Below are 462 nucleotides of genomic sequence, written 5' to 3'. Positions count from 1 at the left end.
GGAGGGACGAGTGCAGGTGACCCCTCCAGCCAAACACCACACTCACCTCCCGGATCCACCCTGGCAGTCAGAGGAGGTGGGCACGCGTCCCTCTGCCCCTGCCGAGCCAGCAATGCTGGGAGAGCAAGTGGCAGAGGAGACACCTCTCTGGGCTGCACCCTCTGCCAGTGCACCCGCTGCCCCAGTTATTGTACCCTCGGGTCAGTGCACCCCCCTTACTGCACGCCCACTATTGCTGTACCCCAAATTTACTGCACCTCTCCAGGTAAGTGCACACCCACTCCAAATTATCGCACATGGCCCAGTTATCGCACCCCCTCCAGTTCCCGCACATCCCCCGCAGCCCCCGTGTCCCCGCGCCGGGGGTGAAGCAGAGGCACCACTCACCATAGAGAGTCCAGGTCCCACTCCTGAAGGAGAGCTAAATCGAAGCTGTCCATGGTGAGCGATGTCAGCGCCGCC

The 462-nt window shown here is 62.6% G+C and overlaps 1 protein-coding gene across 1 annotated transcript in view; it reads right to left on the bottom strand.

The window, feature by feature from the left end:
* Nucleotides 1-456, bottom strand: part of AFF3 (AF4/FMR2 family member 3) — a 320,892-nt gene extending 320,436 nt beyond the window's left edge. The window contains exon 1 of the mRNA XM_031056148.1: nt 388-456. Coding sequence (XP_030912008.1) covers nt 388-440 — 53 coding nt within the window. The 5' untranslated portion in view covers nt 441-456. The remainder of the gene's footprint in view (nt 1-387) is intronic.
* Nucleotides 457-462: the final 6 nt, after the last annotated feature.

Source organism: Geospiza fortis, unplaced genomic scaffold (assembly GCF_000277835.1).
Source record: "Geospiza fortis unplaced genomic scaffold, GeoFor_1.0 scaffold192, whole genome shotgun sequence".
Classification (NCBI taxonomy): Eukaryota; Metazoa; Chordata; class Aves; order Passeriformes; family Thraupidae; genus Geospiza; species Geospiza fortis.
Note: the sequence above shows the minus strand (reverse complement) of the source record. Positions and strands in the feature narration are given on the sequence as shown.